Source organism: Stegastes partitus, unplaced genomic scaffold, assembly GCF_000690725.1.
Source record: "Stegastes partitus isolate 25-593 unplaced genomic scaffold, Stegastes_partitus-1.0.2 Scaffold2, whole genome shotgun sequence".
NCBI lineage: Eukaryota > Metazoa > Chordata > Actinopteri > Pomacentridae > Stegastes > Stegastes partitus.
Genome location: NW_007577733.1, coordinates 255,681 through 273,287, shown reverse-complemented (window position 1 = coordinate 273,287; position 17,607 = coordinate 255,681). Strand labels below are relative to the sequence as shown.

At 40.6% G+C, this 17,607-nt stretch overlaps 2 protein-coding genes across 3 annotated transcripts; one reads left to right on the top strand and one right to left on the bottom strand.

Annotated features, from left to right (window-relative positions):
• The first annotated feature begins 1,341 nt into the window (after positions 1 to 1,341).
• tm9sf5 (transmembrane 9 superfamily protein member 5) lies at positions 1,342 to 10,569 on the top strand. Of its 2 annotated transcripts, XM_008306945.1 has the most exons (18): positions 1,342 to 1,643; positions 2,291 to 2,358; positions 2,470 to 2,563; positions 2,675 to 2,802; positions 2,966 to 3,095; positions 3,834 to 3,961; positions 4,118 to 4,232; positions 4,321 to 4,400; positions 4,520 to 4,625; positions 5,170 to 5,220; positions 5,593 to 5,725; positions 6,300 to 6,419; positions 6,538 to 6,595; positions 6,771 to 6,930; positions 7,043 to 7,194; positions 7,320 to 7,431; positions 7,560 to 7,731; positions 9,530 to 10,569. In XM_008306945.1, exons 1-18 carry the CDS (start codon positions 1,506 to 1,508, stop codon positions 9,595 to 9,597), a joined length of 2,013 nt encoding a protein of 670 aa, XP_008305167.1. In that variant the 5' UTR covers positions 1,342 to 1,505; the 3' UTR covers positions 9,598 to 10,569. The 2 variants fall into 2 exon arrangements, with proteins under 2 accessions (XP_008305167.1, XP_008305172.1); XM_008306950.1 differs by lacking the exon at positions 5,170 to 5,220.
• A 3,773-nt stretch (positions 10,570 to 14,342) lies between these two features.
• Positions 14,343 to 15,668, bottom strand: gpr101 (G protein-coupled receptor 101). Its single transcript, XM_008306933.1, has one exon. It carries the CDS (start codon positions 15,666 to 15,668, stop codon positions 14,343 to 14,345), a length of 1,326 nt encoding a protein of 441 aa, XP_008305155.1.
• Positions 15,669 to 17,607: the final 1,939 nt, after the last annotated feature.

The following is a 17,607-nucleotide window of genomic DNA, read 5'->3' as shown; positions in this document are numbered from 1 at the left end:
AGCCTTATATTTTAATGTGTACATTTCAATTGCAGTGGTTTGGCAAGCAGATATTATCTTGCAAAGCATTAGATATACCAAGCTATACTTTCACAGATACTATTTTAAATATCCATAGTTTCTGATAAGAAAAAGTTTCAAGAAAATGAGACGTGATCGAGCAGAAGGCCTCTGATGATTTGAGATGTAGTGACGCTTTACTGTTTTGAAAAGAAACAATCACACAAATCACCAGGAATGGCTTTATTGGACTTTGTTCATTTACAATTCAGAAAACAATTCCTTCACCTGTGTGTGGTCGCCTGACTGTGGCTTCTCTCAACATTCAGCCAAATGAACATATGCATTCACGGGACACATTCATGAGGCTCTTACAGCACCATAGACCAGTTGACGGGAAAGAACACTTTTGCATAGCCCTGCCTGAATTTGCCTTCTTATGTAAAGGGAAAACTTTTTAACTGCTAGGACTGAATCCATTTCAAATCAAAACCACACTTCCAAGCAGGGCAGTTATCAAAAAACAAACGCTGCAGTTTTGAATAAATGCAGTTTAATTGTTCATGCTTTCTAATTCATTAGCCCAATTATGCTCATGGCATGCACAGTATGGTTTGACTAACAAATGCTGCTGTTGTTGTTTAATATCAGCTCCCTGTACATTTTTGAGCACATATGAACCAGGGTGTGATCTGTAGCCTGAGTGCTTCTATAAATTCATACTGTCCTACTTGTCTGACAGTTGTGACTTGCACAAATTTCTCTAAATGTTCAATTCACAGGATTATCCTATATGTAGTAGAGCAATCTTAGTATTTTTATACTGATATATTTTGCTTTCCAGATTGATTTTCTTCTCCCTTTTCGCTTCCTACGCATATTATGAGCTGCCCGGTTCTTCTGATAACTAGTTCAGCACTTTGGTCAACTCAGGTCGTTTAAAACGTGCCGAAAAATAAAACTTGATTTGATTTATTGCTTTACTCCTACTCTTATCTTAATTGAGTACAGGATTCAGGGGAAATGCTCTTGTAAAGAAACAGGAATGTTGACTGAGGTGTCAGTTAACAGCGTCACTGTTCCACCGTGTCACTAACGATTTACCGAAATCTCTCCTGTCAGAGTAAAACGGCCGGCGATGTACGCACACACTTTGGATGTGTAATATCATTTTATATTGGTGTTAATAATTTAAATCTTTGCAAAAATATTCCTACAAAATGTATGTTACCACTTGCAAATACATAAATCGTCCATACAAAGCAGATTACATATAACACGCATTTATTTTGAAAGGGAAGTCTTGTGATCGAGGTGTACGTCACCGACGTCAACGACGTGCTGGTGGCTCAGGCAGTCCAGCTCAGTCTCTGCTTCCCGAACAGAGACCTAGCGCCCAGCTAACCACCACACAGCTAGCAAACAGCACCTTCCCCGCAACAACAAGGAGCTCTGTCCTTTGCACTAGTTCACCGAAACTTCGAGGAACCGTGTCCGCGACAAAAATGAAGCGGCGGATACATCTCGGTGCGGTGCTGGTTTGTTCGCTTGTCTCATATTTCTGCTCGTGCTCGGCGTTTTATCTTCCGGGTTTAGCCCCAGTGAGTTTTTGTGAAGACGGCAACGGTGCTGATGATTGCCAGGTACAGTATATTCGTCAGACTCACAGTTCTTATCTAACGTTGTTGGTTTTTGTGCTGGAAATTGAATTTGCATGTTAGCAGCAGCCTGTTCGCTTCCTGAGTCTTGCTAGCTAGGCGGTCCTCTCCTAGGCCCCGGCTATTGCCTGGAACCCGGGCACTGGCATAATGTTCTGATACATCGCAGCTTGTTTTCGTTGGCTCTCGCAGCCATTTCCAAGGGACTACATAAATATAATATATATATTTCCTGTTGGGTTTAAATATTTCACCCGCCTACCAGAACACTTAGCACATTAACCCTGAGGCTCATAGTGAGTGATGACAGAGAATAGCCTCCATTGTACTACTCCGGACTGCTGACGTTACCTGGCGCTGTCCAGGTAAGTTGGGATGACAGATCAAATAACCCGTGGAGATATAACTGAGTCCAGCCTTATGATCTGCTACAGCCTAGTGTTTAGTTACGACTAAGTCACTTTCTCCCTTTTTTACATCAGTTGCATGACTGGGCAAGAAACACGAGCAGCCTGTCAGCTTTTGACCTGTAACCGCTGATTGCAGCCCGCCGACTGGCTTGTGAGGCAGCTTTGACATATTAAAAAAAAAAAACGTGGACTGAAAGACCCACTGTTTCTTCTTCTTTGCAGTCTGTCATTCAGCTGTTTGTCAATCGTTTGGACTCCGTGGAGTCAGTTCTGCCTTACGAGTATGATGTGTAAGTACATTTAGTTTCGTTTTGGTGCCATTTTTGCAATGTCTGCCTATGTGTTTTCAAGCTCAGTATGCTGTCATTGTGTGTGACAATGTAAAAAAAAATGTGTTAAAGGTTCGACTTTTGCAAAGATGCAAAGGAAATGAGGCCATCTGAGAACCTTGGACAGGTGCTGTTTGGTGAACGAATTGAATCTTCACCATACAAGGTAGGAATTTTCAGAAAATCTGAGCCTGTGCGTTGGTTATAATGGCCACATCAGCTTTGTTTGTTCAGTGGACTCACTCGATATAGCATGACCTGCCTCTCCTTTTTACAGTTCAACTTTAAACAAGATGTCAAATGCAGTAAAGTGTGCACAAAGACCTACAAGAAAGGCAACCAGGAGGACATAGCCAAACTGGATTTTCTCAAGATGGGAATGCAGCTGAACTATCAACACCACTGGTTAGTGGAAGATTTACTCCACTCTTTTCTATTTCTCCACACGTGGGTTCATTGTAGTATTGTACTTTGAATGAGGTATGAGTAAGAAAAAATGCCCGCAAACAGACCTGAATGCAGACGATTTACCAAGAGATTTGCGGAGATTAACCAATTGTTATTTCAGGATCATTGACAACATGCCAGTGACATGGTGCTATGATGTGGAAGATGGCCAGAAGTACTGCAACCCAGGCTTTCCTATCGGCTGTCTTGTAACATCGGATGGAAGAGCTAAAGATGCCTGTGTTATCAATGTGAGTTGTGACTTCTGTCTTTGGATTTGTGTTTTGCTTGACATAACACGTTTTTGCATAACAGGTTGTGAGGCTTGTGTTGAATTGTTATGAGCAGGCTATGTACAGTTACCATTGCATTCATTGTAAGAGTGTGTAGACACCTTTCAAACTATGGTTGAATCTAATGGACCATTATCTTCAGATCTGTCGATGTTCAATTCGACCTTGAGACTGACATGAACTATGCTTGCTTAACCAGCAATACCTGCCGAGCAGCTTGTCTCTTTCTGTCACTGTGACACGAAGGAGGACAGAGCAACTGGTGAAAGATAACTAAAGGCTGTTAGCTAGTTTTTCAGTCAGGTGTTTTAGGTTATTATGAATTAAAGTTTTTGCAGCCTACATGCTTTTCAGTAAGGACATAATGTCTTGTCAGTCATATACTGTAAACATAATCAAGGTTATTACAGACAAGTTTACAATAAATCAATGTATTTCTCTAAATATTGGTATTAGAGAACATCTGCCTGTCAACTTTAAGAAATATATATATTTATATATATATATATTTTTGCATTTGTGAGGTATGTAAAGCCTTAAAATTGTATATGGGTACATTCCCAGTTACCCAGTGTCTTTAAATGTGTTGAAGAGTGTCAGAGAAACTCACATTATTCTGTCTAGTTTATGTAATAAGGTTGACAGTGATGTTTAAAGTCACTTTGAATAATCTTTCTAATCATATTTATTCTTCAGGCTGAGTTCAACAAGAAGAACACATTTTACGTCTTCAACCACGTAGAAATCAAGATCACTTACCACAGCGGAGCATCAGAAGGATGGAGGGGAGCTCGACTGGTTGCTGCCACTCTGGAGCCAAAGAGGTGAAATGATGCCGAGATGGCAGATGGATGCGATGCCACCATATTTTGCTCATCTGCTTCAACACACTGCGACTACATGACAACTGGTCATTCCAAATCAATGTGAGGTTCAAAAATAATCTGACATGAAGATGTTTTGTGTTTTGTGCATGGCAGTTTCAAACAAGTCGATGAGAACACACCAAATTGCGAAACCAGTAGTCCAATGGAGATCCCTGGAGAGTTTGAGAATGACGTGTCAGTCGTCTACACCTACTCTGTCACATTTGAGGTAGGCTGTCAAACTATACAAACAATATTGTAAGACAAATTTTACACTACTTGCTATGTTACAGTGCAATATATAATTTGTTTTACAGCAAGACAATTCTATCAAGTGGGCTTCTCGGTGGGACTACATCCTGGTCTCCATGCCTCATACCAACATCCAATGGTTCAGGTCTGGAGATGTTTTTTTTTTTTTACATTGTGCACCACAGAATTGCTCTCCCTAAAACTGCCTGGTTCTTGATGCTCGTAAGTTGGTGTTAGTTATGTGTCTTTTGTGTTTTTTTCCAGTATCATGAACTCCCTGGTCATTGTTCTCTTCCTGTCTGGTATGGTTGCCATGATCATGCTGAGAACCCTGCACAAGGACATTGCCAGATACAACCAAGTGGACCAGGTAAAGTCATTGTGAACCTGATCCAGATGTGTAAATATGAAGCACAAGCATACATGTGAAGTGAAGTTGTTAGAGTTACCCTTATTATACTTAAACAGGTTTAATTTTGATATAATTGGTTATTGTGTTTTTTGTGCACAGCAGGGCAACATAATTAATTTGTTCAAATGAACTATTCTGAGTATCCCAATTTTGTTTAAAAAAAAAATCATTTGTCCAAGCCAACACCTTCATAATAATTTTAGAAGCAGTCTTATTTTCAGACAGAAGCTCATACATTATTGAGTTTATGTTATTGGGTGGGCCTTGAAATGTCACTTAATGTCTGTGGTTGTGAGTATTTCTGAGTCCCCCAATGAATAAATGATTTGATTTTGCCTGAAGCACTGACGTCACAAGTAATGGAGGTTCAGATTTTCAGTTGGCAATAACAGGATGTGTTTACTGGTCATCTTCATCATGGTTATATGGCTAATGCTTTAATTTTGCAGTGTGAAATACCACCCAGCACCCAAAGTTATAAATATGTTGTCACATTTCACAGGCAGACTTGATAAAGATTCCATCGACCAAGGAAAAATTCTCTCTTCCCTATGTAAGCTTGTTAAAAGCTGTTTTGAATCAAACTTGTGGTAATAAAATCAGGTATTTGGGTGTGTGATTGTGGCAAAATGTAAAATGTGGTGTGGATACTTATTTTTATAACTAGAAGTTTAATACCTTCAGAAACCACAGATTTCCAGGACAAGGGTTCATACTTAAGAATTGACCGAGGAGCTTTTCCACACCAAATTTTACATCTTTTGGTAAAAGAAGGTTTCTCAGTCTTCACCTCATTTTGCTTTGCTAACAGGTGTCAGATTGTGAGGTAGCACTCACTGATTGGTGGTTGGTAAACCATTAACTTCTACCACTTGCAAATGTTAACTACTTCCTTGATTGTATTGCTGTCTGCTTCCCATCACAGGAGGACGCACAGGAAGAGTCGGGGTGGAAGCAGGTGCATGGTGATGTTTTCCGTCCCCCCAGGAAAGGGATGTTGCTTTCCGTGTTTCTCGGACAGGGCACACAGATCTTCATCATGACATTCATCACTCTCTGTAAGTACTAATTTATATGAGGTTATACAATATAATACTGCCAGTAGTACCAAACACTTAATTGTCATTAACTTGATATTCAGTTTACATCAATCAGTTCAGAATATTGAACATTAAAGTGTTGTGCATGTGAAAATGGATGAATGAAATGAAAATGAAAAATACTTTATTTACCCCAGAAGGGAAATTCAATATAAAAAAAACTGTGGATGTGCAACTTTTAAGATAATACAGGTTAAAGTTCAGGTCAGCTTGTTGCCCCACAACACATACCTCTAAAAAACTTTCCTTTGCAGCCTCATTTTGCTAAAATCTCTGTTTTCCACTGAGGCAGTAGAACAATTCAAGTCAAAATATTTCCAAGAATTTAGAACATGGTTAAGGATCCTTTTGCAGGAGCCTCTGGAAAACATGTCCGGTGATATCCACTAAGAAGACTTATAAAGACACTGTCAATCCAACCTTCACCTGTATAGTTGGAAGTTATGCAGCAGATAGGAGTAGCATTTAAAGCTGGTTTTGTGTTGGTACTATACAACTGAAAAAGTGCACTGACGACTGTTTGTCACTGTAGTCCTGGCCTGTTTGGGTTTCCTGTCACCTGCCAACAGAGGGGCTCTCATGACATGTGCTGTGGTACTGTGGGTTCTGCTGGGAACTCCCGCTGGCTATGTGTCTGCACGTCTCTACAAAAGTAAGAGTCCAGTAATAACTTTATCGCGAGTTACACTCATAAGAGTCAACACAGATGGTGTTGCAGTCAGTGTGATCGCTCTTACCATGATCTCATTCTTGTCTGTTTCTGTTCTCAGCTTTTGGAGGTGAAAAGTGGAAGACAAACGTCTTGCTGACAGCACTGTTGTGCCCAGGGTATGTTCACTTGCCACACTGGTTAGCTGCTGCTCATTTGTGTCATATTTGTATTTCGTTTTTGCTCTTGATTGCTGGAGTTTCACATATGCCTTGTGTTTAGCTTTGCACACTGCTGTCATCCTACTCACATGTATTGTGTTTGTCTGTGTCACTGTCCACCTGTCTTCTTTAGCATTGTGTTTGCAGACTTCTTCCTAATGAACCTGATCCTTTGGGTGGAGGGCTCCTCAGCAGCAATCCCCTTTGGCACTCTGGTGGCCATTTTGGCCCTGTGGTTTGGAATCTCTGTGCCCCTCACCTTTGTTGGTGCCTACTTTGGATTCAAGAAACCTGTAAGTTAGACCTTGTAATTTATTCATTTGCCTCACTTCACAAACAACTGTAGATGGAATATTTGTGTATTTAAGAATTCATCATTTGATATCTATATTTGCTCCTGTGCAGGCAATCGAGCAACCAGTGCGAACAAACCAAATCCCTCGCCAAATTCCTGAGCAATCCTTCTTTACTAAACCTATCCCTGGTATAGTAATGGGTGGAATCCTGCCCTTTGGCTGCATCTTCATCCAGCTTTTCTTCATTCTCAACAGCATTTGGTAAGAGGACAGGAATGCTGTCTTTGTTAACTGGCCTGCAATTCCTGTTGTGCAGCCTTTACATTAAAGAAGGAAATGGCTGCATGTTGCCTCACACCCAAAAATCTGAATTGTTTCCATATCAGGTCTCATCAGATGTACTACATGTTTGGCTTCCTGTTTCTGGTTTTCATTATTCTGCTCATCACCTGCTCCGAGGCAACAATTCTGCTGTGCTACTTCCACCTATGTGCTGAGGTACCTGAATGTTCAGTCCAGAATGTTGCCTAACTTGCCAAACGTTATTTCTTGTCTAAGCCAGACATTCAGCTGACATTTTCTTTTTACTTGATCCTAACTTGACATCTTTTGTCCTGTGTGTAAAGGACTACCACTGGTGGTGGCGTTCCTTCCTGACCAGCGGCTTCACAGCAGTCTACTTGTTCATCTATGCCGTGCATTACTTCTTCTCGAAACTGCAAATAATTGGAGCGGCCAGTACCATACTCTACTTTGGATACACTATGATTATGGTCCTCATCTTCTTCCTCTTCACAGGTGAGTTCCACAGTTAATGTGACAAATCAGCCTATTTACTAGCCACAGTGTATCAAATTGTGATCATCTCCTTTTTGTTTGAGAGCCTAGTTATGATACAGTCATAAGGGATTATTAATGCCCATAATTATCCTTGATCTGAAAAACAGCTGCAAAGCATTCTCATTTTTTTAATGAGCAGTAAAGAGACAGTAATAACTTACTGTTCCTCAGAGGCAGAGCGGGGTGTGTAGTTTGTAAATGTGGCTCACACTGTTTATTCAGTTTTTAAAGTGCCACCTAACAAAAGTGTAACCGTAGTAAGAGGATTCAGGATCCTGTTCATATGAAAAAAGTACCAGGAAGTTGGTCACACTGTTGCACAACATTTGTTTGCTTGTCGTTTTACTGAAACCCAAGGCATGACCTTTTTATCTCTATACTGACTGCACGGGAGCACTCCGTCAAATGAATTTACAGAGCATTTATTTGCAAAGGGCCTCTATGAACCATAGTATTTGTTTAACACTTAGAAGACTTTGAGAAAGAAGAGCAGAGTGTTCAGTCAGTTGTGGTCAGATCGATTTCTGCAGACTTATTTGATCAATTTTTGTTGTCTGTGGTTTGCTGTTTGACAAACCGGAGCAGAGTTTTATCCTCTTTTTGTTTTTCCTTTAGATGAAAAGGTACAGCCTGCACATTTCCTTGTCTTGGATTATACTAAGTCTATATGCACTCTGAGTTGCTGACCATTTTTGTTAATGCAGTTATTAAACAGAAATGCATTAAAAAGTCAGCTGTCCATCTTCCAGTTGCGCATATCTGTATAAAAAGAGACAAAGATTGACACATGATGACATCCTAACAGCTCTCTCTGGCCCTGTTGAGCTTCCTTGCACATCGATTCAAATGAGACTAGAGGGCGTGTGTGCAAAGAGGATAATATTAAGTACCAGATAACAGGCAAATACAAGCCTAGTCTATGTGTCGCCCAGAAATATACGGCACACCATGATGTCAGATGATGACGTACATCCCGGTGTTATACTGTCATTAGGCCAGATAAAAGTTAGTCCGTAGCCCTGCTTGTCACTGCAGTGCTGTTTGACAATATCTTAAGACAGAGCCGTAAGTAGCAGGGGGATGAAATGTCAAAAGATTATCACCAAGAAGTAATCCAAGGATTCAAGGAAAAGATTATCAGTTTCCCTCCTTGCTTCCGGTTTTGATCTAAATAATCCTAATCTCTTACATTTGCCTTTCTTAAGTTTTTATTTAGTTGTCTGTCTTTTTCACCTCATCCCAACTTTGATCACAACCTAATTCGGGATTCTGCTGCGTGGCCCCCATTGAGCAGTCAGATAGGACTTTTATACCCCGATGAATTGATCCGGGATTTTGATCAGTCTGGCTTATCAACACTGCAAAGCTCAGGCAAATATGCGCTTTGCTTGACAAATCGAAGTGCTTGTGCTGGTGTTTCTTGAAGATTGCAGTCCCAGCCCTGTCAAAATTCATTTTTTAAGCTTTTAGTAAATGGAATTTGGTCGTGTAGCGACGCCAACCGGCTCACACTTCTTTTTTTTTTTTGTATCTATGTTCCAGAACTTTGCAGCCTTTCTTTTATTTTGCAGTTTATTCAATAATGTCCAGTATCCTGTTTAAAATCAAGCTCCAGTTTTACAAAGGCAGCCCATCCCATCTATTTTTTGTTGTTGTTTGTTTTTATATAGTTGCATGCTCTAGATGTGACATTTGTGTGGCAAGATTTTGAAATAATGTTTGTTAAACAATTTTCTAAATCTGTGTTTTATCCCAGGTACAATTGGCTTCTTCGCTTGCTTCTGGTTTGTAAATAAGATCTACAGTGTGGTCAAAGTGGACTAGAGGACGAGGGGAAGGAACGACTCCCTGCTGCCACAGTACTGGCCTCCTCTGTGCTGGCTATGCGATAAAGTGGTCTGATCGGACCTGAACTGAAAACATCATGTATCATAGAAACAAACCTGAACAGCAGAGCCCGTCCTCTTTTGTGCTTTAAACTTCTGTTGCTATTTTCTTTTTTAAAAATATATATAATTTTGTGTTCACTGTTGACCAGTAATATTTTGAATGGCGCCTTGAAAATCAGTGTGGGTTCCAATGGTCTAGTTGTCATAGTGAGCAGTTTGTTTGCTGGAATGTTTTTACTTTAATTTTCTAAAAAAGTAAAATGTTCTGTATTTTGCTTTTCTATTCCCTTATGGCTAAATGTTTTGTTTTTCATTACCTGTTCTGTAATGATGAAAAAAATGTGTGTACATATACTGTATAGAGAGAGAGAGAGAGAGCGAGAGAATGCTACTTAAAGATTGTCACCATAACAAAATCTTCCTTAGGAGTTTTACTCTTTTTTTCTTTTTTTTTTGTTTTCAAGGTAAAAATGGGGCTATAATTCCTTAAATATCAGCCTGTATTGTAGTTCAGAAATTATATAAAACACTGACATTGCTATGATACATGTCCATTTTCTTGAATTTAATGATTACATCTAAGGTTGCATAGAATCAGAGGGTACGCTTGTTTCAGAAGCACATGTGTATCATAGGACTATATGCTACAGCCACAGTGTGTCGCACATTAAGGATAGTCTCCCGATGACATGCCTGACTTGTTTGGCCACGTGAGGGAATGTCACTTAGTTAATTATTATGCAGTGAATGATTTTACTGATTTACGGTAAGTAAGACGCACCCTTGTAGACTTTAGTCGTTTGCTGAACTGTTAACTACATAAAACACTGCTGCCTTTTGCTTCAAGCAGTGCGGGGTCATCACCCAAGGTGATAACATTTTTACAAATAAATGCACTTAATTCAAAGCAAAGGCCACGTTTTTGTCTTTGAGCAACTAGGACGCATAATATTTTGTTCCCCATGACCAACCACATTCCTCACTTTGTCAGATTTTGAGGCCATAGAATTGAGAGTTCAACATATACGTTTGATTTGTCTTGACTGGACACAAACCAAAGGGAGCATAGTTGTGGAAGATGCTCTTTTAATGATGAGGATACAGTAATTGCAAGAATCCTCTGACACTGGACGATTACATTCTGACAGATGTAGTGTAGGGAAATATTCTAGACCGTATCTGTCTAAAATAATCCTTAGCCTTCTGCAAACCCAGATCATGCACTGACCTTTAAAGATGAGGAATGATTTTCTGAAGCACAGATTCTCAAAACCTTAAATTATAAAACTTTAGCTTTTGTTAAAGTGTGATTTTTTTCTTCATATTTTGCAGGCTTTTTAACCCTCCCTCAGCCAAACAATATATTTAAGATACAAGGGATAGAACATCTGCATCAATATACTCCTGTTAGAAACAAACATAATTGCAAAAATGTCAACTAAATAGTCCTCAAAACATTAGTTATGCAATTAGTTTCATGTGGGGGAAAAAAAAAAAAAGATTTTGCGTCAAACAAAAATAGATCAGTTTTTTTAATCCCAAGTACAATCCACACCACTACCTGAAAGCATCTTTAAAGACGTTTTAGATCTGCTATCATTTTGTTTTGAGTAAACATTGTTGGGGTTACATTTGTATGTGTCAAAGCATTTAGCAGTCCCAAATCTGGTCAGTCTTGTTCTGCTTGCCACTGTTGCCTAAAAATCCAATACTAATGCCATCCAAAACTGTTTTAATGAAGATACGTGCTAGATATATTGCAGCGAACACATCTAAGAGCTCTGAGAAACAGCAAACTGCTTCAAATCTTTCCCCTTGCACTCCCTTCGCTATGCTTTCTCAAAATATAGTCGCATTTGTGCTTCTTGCTTCGGATTCATCATGCACTATTTTAGTCTTGTCTCTTTTAATAGAACACAAACATCGAACTTGATAAAACATTTCATCATGAAGTTATGTATTGCGTTTCTGACTTTGGGTGTCATTTTTTATTTTTTTTAAAGAATATATTTCTGGGATGTAGACAGAACATAGGAGGAAATCTGTGTCCCACTACCTGCTCTGATGATGTGATACTTTTAAATTAGGATCTGTGTCAGACACAAGCACAATAACAAAATTGGCTGGAAAGGGTGCTTTTCCCCCAGGACCTAAATACACTGGTATTTTAATATATGTAAAAATATATGCACTCCTAGGGTCTTAGTGTGCTCCAGTTGGTATGATGTGAGTTTAAAGAGCTGTGTGGCCATGCTCTTTAAAAAAAAATTTCTCATGTCTGATATATATCTCATTTTTCCATTTTTTTATTCCCAGTTTTTGAAATGTATTCCTATGTTTGTGCCAAGAGCTGACACCACAGCCTCCATGTTTTTTTTCTTGTATCTAAAGTTACCCGTTTTGGTTATGAAGTCACACTTTTGCACACGTTACATATAATTTACTTTTATTAAACAACAGACAGTGTTTGATGTCGAGTAGTGATACCAGAAATAATACAAAAGCACAATAGAAATCACAAAAATATGTAGTTATAAAGGACTTTAAAACATTATTTTCTCTTATTTGCTGATATACTGTAACACACACTGTCCTTCACAGAGCCTCTGACAAACTTATTATGCAAGTTTGATTGTCAACTATAACACTGTAGTTTGGATTTGTCCAGTGACCTGTTGAATAAACCAACGTTCGAATCCACGACGGGTCCCAAAAACTATCACAGTCTAATAGCAATAATAATATTAACAACGATAAGAAGAAGAAGAAGAAGAAGAAGAGTACACCATGAGCACCCTGGCTTAGTCTGCCAAACGTTTTTTTTTTTTTTTTCTCCTTACCAAAAGTTATAAAAACAGACATAACACACTTTTCAAATAATCCACATAATGTTGTGATGCACCCATGATTTCCTTTCAACCTGCTGAATCGCCTCCCTCAGAGATGAGTCACAGCGAGCATACAATGCTTACATAAGTACGCATCCCCTCCGCGGCTGTAAGCAGACAGGTTAATCCAATATAAAATACTATATCAGGAGGTATCTTTACAAATCTACATGTGGCCAGTAGAATATATTAAATCTCTTACATAAGATCTTGCGGCATGCGGCCTACGTTAAATAGCTGGTGCAAAGAGTCCAATGGAGTTATATTTTTATCACACCCTGCTCTCTACGCACTGTGGCTCTCCAACAGAAATACTCTACTTGTCTCAAAGACAGGCTGACATTACAAAGGCAGCAAATACGGAGTCCAAATATACAGTGGCACACTGAAGTAGGAAGCAAAATCTCCACATCAGTTAAACTTTAGCTAAAGGAAACGAAGGACTAAGACAAATGTTTGTGTGTGTGTGTGTGTGGCCTCCCATCAGAGAACATGGGAGTCACCAACACTTGTGTGTTCAGTAAACGACAGGCACAATGAATCACTTTTCTACTTAGTTGTTCAAAAGGCGCTTTGACACTAAGAAGAGTTACTGCGACAGGAACAGAAACGTACATATATTCACTTACTCAACAAGATTCAAGAAACGGAGGTGGGCACTACAAATGTTTCTACAAGCAATACCCTGAGTTCATAAATGAAGCTTGCCTGCACACAAGGACGGAACATTTTGCCTCCTCCAGCAGGATCAAAGAGAACGTAACACACAGAAAGTTTAAAGGAGATTGAAGAGTTGTGCAGATAGGCCCGCTGCAGGTTAATACTCTTATCGGAGACATTTAAGGCCCATAATTAGACCAAAGTGGTCAGGACTGATATTTTCACTGTCGATTATTTTCTTGATTAGTCGACCAGTTGTTTACTCTGTCGAGTGTCAGGATATTGAGAAAATGTCCTCAAATGTCTTCTTTGGTCTACCACCCAAATATATTCAATTAACCATCGTAGAGGAGTAAATAAATCACAAAATATTCCATTTTTTCCCTCAAAAAATTGCTCACATTATTATCAAAAAAGCTAGGCATTCATGTAATACTTGATCAATCGTTGCAGCTCTAGTCAGAACATCACAGCAGTTTCTGCCATGACATGGCAAGTCCAGGTTTAGGCTGATTGAATAACATTTTGATTTTTAATAACAGTAGCACAATGTTGAATATATTTAAAATATATGCACACAGTCCGACTCATGTGGCCCATGTAGTAAATCTTAGAACTGCTTTTACATTTAACAAACACGTGGCCACAGCCAGTTCTTTTGCACATTCATAATGCAGCAATGACATGTGATGTAACATCAATCTTTTATCTTATGAAAAACTATGAAAAGATCTCAATGAAGAGTTAATTTGCAAAAACAGGTAACAGGTTCACAAAACTTCAGAAAACCCACTTTTCCATCGTCTACTGAGACAATATCAATCAAACTTCAATTATCTCTGTCTTTGTCACGTCATTTCTACTGAGTCAAATACACTCAACTTCAGTTTGATTGATATTATCTTAAGCAAACAACAAAATAAGAAAATCTAAAAAAAAATAAAATGAAATTGAGTTATCTGTTTTTGCAGATGAACTCTTCAAATGTTCATGATCAGGCTCCACTGTTCCTGATGCCAGCAAATAGAGAATTACCAATCCTGTTGTCTAGACCTTATGCATGAACACAACGCGTGACAAACTCTTCAAGTAAAAACAAACATGGTCCGTCCAATGAATGCTGGAGGGCGGCTTATGAGCTTTGCTTGCTGTGGACCGTGAGCTCCCTCTCGGAGCTGACGCTGGTGGAGGTGGTTTCTTTGCGGCTGTCCCTCGACTTCCTCTCGAAAGTGGGAGAAGAGGACGTCGTGCACTCTTCCCAGGTCCGCAGAGGGAAGACTCGAGCAGCCAGGCTGGGCAGGTGATGGGGAGCACCGGAGCGGCCCTCGGTCGTGGTGAAACAGCTCTCCACTGCGGAGCTCTGGTTGGGGCGGCCCTGCTTGCAGAAGAGCCCGCAGAGTAAAGCCAGGAACTCCTTCCTCACGCTACGGTGCATGTAGCCGTAAATGTAGGGGTGGAGGCAGCACTGTAGAAAGAAGAGCACCAGGGCAAGGGAGGATAACCATAGGGGTACAGCTGCTCTGGTGCTCATAGATATCGTGTTGAGGATGCTGTAAGGGCCCATGCTGAAGATATATGAAGCCATGATCACAAAAACTACCCGAGCTGCCTTGCACTGGTAGTGGAAACGTCTGTGTCTGACTCGGACGGGGTACCGTCTGGCTGAGTAGGGGCCTTCAGGTGAGCTGGCCTGCTGGGGTTGGGGCTGCCGCTGCGGACTCCCGGGTGCCTGGAAGTCCTGTGGGCAGGGCTGGGAGTAAGATTGCGTCTGTATTGGGTGCACCAGAGCGTTCTGCCTCCGTGCTGCTCTGAACACCATCCAGTAGCATCCGAGCATGATGAGCACAGGCAGCCAGAAGGAAAAGGTGGACACCACAGCGGAGTAGGACAGGCTGGAGGACCACACCACTGAGCAGACATTGTGGCGACGGTCAAAGTCAATGGCCCCCCAGCCATACAGGGGAGGTGTGCTCTGCAGGAAGCTGAGCACCCACGTACAGATGATCAGGTTGGTGCCCAGGTGAGGGGTCATGCGGGTGGGGTAAGACAGAGGGTGGATGATGGCCAGGTAACGATCCACAGACACAACTATAATGGTGTTGACCCCAGCGAAGGCGAAGAGGTGCATGAGCACCACCAGGGCCTGGCACAGTCGGGCATCCAGGGGCCACACACCCGGCACGGTGGCCGCGATGGCAAAGGGCATAACCAGCACGGTCTGGAGAAGGTCGGCCAGGAGGAGGTTGAGGACGAAGCGGTTGGCTACGTGAAGGAGCTGAGGCTTCCTCTGGAACACCAGCAGGACAACCACGTTCCCAAACAAGGACACGCACACAATCAGAGAGATGAGCACCATCTTCACCACGCTGTTCACTGTGGAGGACCACACCGGGTCCCGACCGGAGGCGGTGACGCCAGTGAGATTTGTGCCCATACTGGGCTCCTGAGAACTTGACATGGTTCATCTGACATCCAGCAGGTCAGGTTAGCTGTATCCTGGTGAGGAAAGACAACCAGCTCTGGTGGGGTTTTTTTTCCTTTTAGGTGTACTACTGGTAGCTGGCGTTCCTTATTTTTTTCAGTGGATTTCAGGTGCAAAATTCAACATGCATCTCACATTGCATTTCATCTGACATGACACATGATCCATAACAGGTGAAAATAGTCCAGGAGACTCATCCACGAGGAGATGGAGACTGTGAACACTGATTCGCTGCCCATGATCACTGATTATTATTCCTTCACCCACCGAACAGGCCTTATTCTTCTTCTCGCAGCCCACATCTGCCGAATGGGAAAAAAAAAAAAAAAAAAAAAAAAAAAAAAAAAAGGAATTTGACGACAGCAAAATGCCAGCATCCACAGAGAGAGAGAGCATCCAGACGACGGCGAATATCGCTAATCTGTATACACTGATGGATGATACCTGGGAGTGATCAGTGAAGCTATGTTTTGCGGCTCGCTTTCCATCGCTTTGCTCCCATTTCAGCCCTCGGCTCCAGTCAATGGCAGCGAGCTTTCACGGCTCAGCTAACATACGCTGCGTGTCTTCACCCAGCGGGGGTCTCTCATCCAGACGAGCGTATCTTTCCGTTGCTGCTCTTTTCGGATTTCATGGCAGATCAAACATTTATTTTTTCATCAGCTCCCCGATTCCTCCTCAGCAAAAGTATTAGGCTACTTACGGTCGAGTCCTGTCTCCGAGGTGTCAGGGAGAAGAAAAAAAAAAAAAAAAAAAAAAACAAGGACACCTGCACTGACATCTCTTCTCCCCCGCTGGAGCCTGTCACAGACCCCCGCCCGCCTTTTTTCTTTTTTTTCTTTTTTTTGTAATAAATGTACAAGTGCGTTTCACCATCCCATCCTGTGTATCACTTTTCATACATTAAAAACGATATTTTATTTATTCTGTTACATCTGTCATTTTATTGATTGTTTTTTTTAGATTTTTTTTTAAAGCAACAAAGACCATACCATCAGTATGAGGGCTGAACATTAAAAATACATGATTTTATTTATTTATCATTAGAAAAATCTGCTAACCAGAGGCGTCTTTAATTTGCAGCCTGGTTTCCCCATTTAACCACAGTTACCCGGATCTCAGTCAGTCTGGCAGATCTCCTTGGTAACAAGTGATTCAATCTGCTGCTGGCTGCTTATGTGATCTTCACATAATAGTATGTCTGTCAGAGAACAAAACAGCTGATTGCTTATATGCAGCAATTTATTTTTAGATTATTTTTTTTCGAGATGTACTACTCTATATGAAGGGCTACTTGTTAATCTGTAAAAAATAATAAATAAATACATGTGGAATAGAACTGATGAACCAGCTGTGCTCAGTTTATTTTGGTAGATTTCACCCAGTGTTTTGAGTCATGAATTTCCCAGCTTTGACACATTAAGAGAAACTAACCCTACATGATATATCACCCAAATATTTCAGCCTCTTTCATGCTGTTATTCAGATTGCATTTCTTTCGCTGTTACAGAACACTAAGATGTACTGCTGTATAATAAAGGATGCTTGATACACTGTTAAAACAAAAAAAGTACAGAATCTGCTCAATTTGCACTCAATTCATTTGGGTAGATATCACCCCATATTTAAAGAGTGCCCAAATTTCACAGCTTCTACCTGCTAAAAAACATCTCAGGTGAAGTCTGCATGATGCATCACACAAATATTTCAGCTGCTGGATGCAGATTTGCTCTTTTATTGCACTTCTTTGGTGATTTCACTAAGATGTACTACTGTATACTAAGGACTACTTGTTGCACTGTAAAAACAAACCTATAGAATCTGTTTAATTGAACTAATGAAACAATTTGTGTGAATACATGTGAGCAGATTGCACCTTGCATTCTCAGTAAGGACTACCTAGATGTAACAGCAA